Genomic DNA, 3,560 nt, shown 5'->3' on the forward strand with positions numbered 1-3,560 from the left:
TTGCCAGCAATGCTTTTCTCTCACCTCTTTTCATGACAACTGCTTGATTTCATACAGGTCTTGCTCTGATAACACCTCGGAGAGGACCATATCAGTGGGTGCCTCAGCTGTTAGGCATCTGTCTTGAGCTTGGATCATGATCCCAAGGGTTTTCGGATGGAGTCCTGCTTGGCAGGAAGGCTGCTTCTCCCTCTCCCACTTCCCCTGCTTGTGTTCCCTCTCTCACCGTGTCTCTGTCAAATAAATAAAATCTAAAAAAAAAAAAAAAAAAAGAGAGAGAAAGAAAGAAAAAGAACTTCATCTGCCTTTAACCCATTGCTCTCCTTTATTTTTCTTCATAACATTTACCATTATGTAACGTTCTATTATCATTTGTTTCCTTGTTTAATGTCTGTTCTATGCTGGAATGCAAGCTCAATGAAGGCAGGAACAAGTACCTATTGTGTTCTATACTCTGCAAAACCTAACATGTAGGACTGCATTTGGCCCCATTGTAGGCCTCTAATATTTGTTGAACCAATGAAACAATAACCCTGCAGACATCCAAAACAATAGCTGATTGACTGCTGAAGAGGCAGTTTAGCCTGGGAATTCCTTTCCTAATGATCTGCAAAAATCTGTACATATCTACATTTTTCTGAAAAGAATTCATAACTTTTATCATGTATTCAAGTGTGACAATAAACTCCTTGAAAGCCAAGGGCCATGTGATCTGAGTGCCTGAGTGGCTCAGTTGATTAAGTGTCTGACTCTTGATTTTTAGCTCAAGTCTTGATCTCAGGGTCATGAGTTCGAGCCCTGTTTTAAGTTCCACGCTGGACTTGGAGCCTACTTTAAAAACAAAAATAAAAACTTAAGGGCATAATCCTGAGTGGTTAATATTGAAAATAAGTGGACATGATATAAGTTCACAGTAAAGAAAAATAAATGTGAGCTGCTTTGGTGTCTTACCTTACTTCTACAGAATACCAAGCTTGTTCTGCTACTAATCTTAGGGCCCATGTCTGTCCTTTCTAATCTTGTCCTTCAAAGCTGTCTTGATTACAAGACATTAGTCTTTCTGAACTATGTTGGAGGAAGAGACAGAGAAGAGAAACAGACTTGAATGAACAATCAACTGGACTTGTTAAACATTTGTTATGCAATGCAGAAGAGGGCTGGATCAATAATGACTCCAGAGGACACATCTTGATGGCTGAGAGCTGCGTGGGGACCACTGACCAACAGGAAGACTCACTTCTTGGAACCAGGGGAAAAAAATGACAAAGCTGAGATGAGAAAAGAAACCAACCATGTGCATGGGAAAGAGAGTAGAGACAGCTCTAGGAAAAGAGAATAACTTAGAAGTCTAAAGGGGGAAGAAATAGCTTATCCTCTGTTGGAATATGGTGTGGAGGAGAGTGACAGGAGATGAGGTGAGTAAGAGCCAGGTCATGTTGGGCATTATAGGCCATGTAGTGACCACATGGAATCAGAACAGAGGCCATATGCATCGGTGTTATGCTAAATGCAGTATGGAGTCACTGAAGTGTTCTACCACCAAAAAAGAGACATGATATTATTTATGTTTGTATTTATTTTTATATTTTAATTTTTTTCGACTTTTACAAACTGTTTATTTTCCATCAACCTTATTTCCTTTTTGTTTGCCTTTGTGGAAGAGCAGCTTAAGACCACTCAGTGGTTGTTCCTACCCATTCAATGGCCTGAGCAGTGGGAGCTGCAGACCAGTCTTCAGTGGCCGGCTGGGCGCTCCAGTCTTTAGTAGGGAACTGCTGACTAGGCACAGAGGGCACCTGCACGCCTTCAGACCAGTCTGCAACTTCAGGCTGAGTAGCCGTGAACTCAGGAGCTGGAGCCGTACATTCACCCTGGAATTCTTCCTTGGTCACAGCCTTTTCAGCAGCAGCCTGCTCTTCCTTTTCAGTCTCTTCAGGATCTCTGTAGAAGCAGAGATCAGGCATGACCTCCCACAGGTGTTCACGAGAAATGGTGCCACGCATGCGCAGAACTTCCCTGGCCAGCATCCACCACATCAGACCCCTGAGTGAGCTCCCTTGTTGTTGCAAGGGATGGCAATGTCCACATAGCGCAGAGGAGAGTCTGTGTTACACAGAGCAATGGTAGGCAGGTTAGCATAAGATGCCTCTCTAAGAGGCTGGTGGTCAGCCCTGGGATCAGTAACCACCAGAAGTCTTGGCTCTAGGAAGGCTGCCTGGATCTGGTTAGTGAATGTTCCAGGAGTGAAGTGACCAGCAATGGGAGTGGCTCCAGTTGCAGCAGCAAATTTCAGCACAGCTCGCTGGCCAGTATTCCTGGACGATATGACACTAACATCAGCTGGGTTTTTAATGGCAACAATGGCACGAGCTGCCAGCAGAAGCTTCTCCCAGGTCCTCTTCAGATTTATGATGTAGATACCATCACTTTTCCTTTTGTAGATGTACTGTTCCATCTGGAAGTCAAGGTTGGTGCCACCTAAATGGGTTCCCGCTGCAAAGAATTTGAGGACATCCTCCTCCTTCATTTGCAGGACATCAAGGGCTCTGGACAGTGTGAAAGTTTCCTGGTTAAGTTACAATGGGAACGCCAAACAACGCTGTATGGACCCTTCCCTGGGTAGCGCGGAAAGCTATATTTTAATTTTTTAAAGCTTTTATTTATTTGAGAGAGAGAGAGAGACAAGGGTAGGGGCAAAGGGAGAGGGAGAAGCAGACTCCCTGCTGAGCAGGGAGCCCGACATGGGGCTCCATCCCAGGATCCTAGATCATGACCTGGGCTGAGACAGATGCTCAGTTGGTTAAACTGAGCCACCCCAGGTGCCCCAGATTTATGTTTTTAAAATATCACTCGGGCTTTACTTGTGAGGAGTGGTGACTGGTAGAGGATGGCAACCATGAGAGGAAGCGAAGTCAGAGTGTCCAGGTATACATTGGAGGTCCAGGTATACAATGATGGCTGAACCTGCTGCTGGGTTATTGGATGTGGGAGTTAAGAGAGAGCAAAGACATCTCAGGAGATGTTTTGATGACTACCTCGAAAGTGGTGTGGTTCAGGAGATAGGCGAGGCTGAAAGAGGAGCAGGCTGGGCGGGGGAGGGGAGGAGCGGTGAGGATAGAGATGAGTAATTCCATTTGGGCATTGCTGAGTTGGAGATATCTCTGAGATGTAAATAGAGATATAATAGAAGTATAAAAGGAGGCAGGTGGTTGGACAGATGTGTCTGAAGAATAGAGTGTAGGCTAGATGCCGATTTGAAGCCAGGGGAAGGTTGAGTGCATATAGGGAGATACTGTAGAAAAAAAGAATGAGATAAAGGCCCCAGAATGTGGGCCCAGGGAATTCCAACATTGAGAGGTTGCGTGGAAGAGGACACCCAGCAAGGAGAGAGGCACTATGGAAACCAAGAGACCGTGGGGTGAGAGTAGCTAAAAGAGGCATGTTGTAAAGAAATTTGATGCCCTCAAGTTTAAAACTATAATTCCCCCCCAATACAAACTGGAAATGCCAGCAGTAACTTACACTGGCCTACATAAAAGCAGTTTAAATTCATGCTAGTA

At 44.8% G+C, this 3,560-nt stretch overlaps 1 protein-coding gene across 1 annotated transcript; it reads right to left on the reverse strand.

The window, feature by feature from the left end:
• Positions 1-1,591: 1,591 nt before the first annotated feature.
• LOC116593451 (40S ribosomal protein SA-like) lies at positions 1,592-3,134 on the reverse strand. Its single transcript, XM_032347729.1, is given in 3 exon segments — positions 1,592-2,044; positions 2,047-2,566; positions 3,036-3,134. Coding segments are annotated over 3 exon segments (996 nt in total). The 3' UTR covers positions 1,592-1,667.
• Positions 3,135-3,560: the final 426 nt, after the last annotated feature.

Source organism: Mustela erminea, chromosome 6 (assembly GCF_009829155.1).
Source record: "Mustela erminea isolate mMusErm1 chromosome 6, mMusErm1.Pri, whole genome shotgun sequence".
Taxonomy (NCBI): Eukaryota; Metazoa; Chordata; class Mammalia; order Carnivora; family Mustelidae; genus Mustela; species Mustela erminea.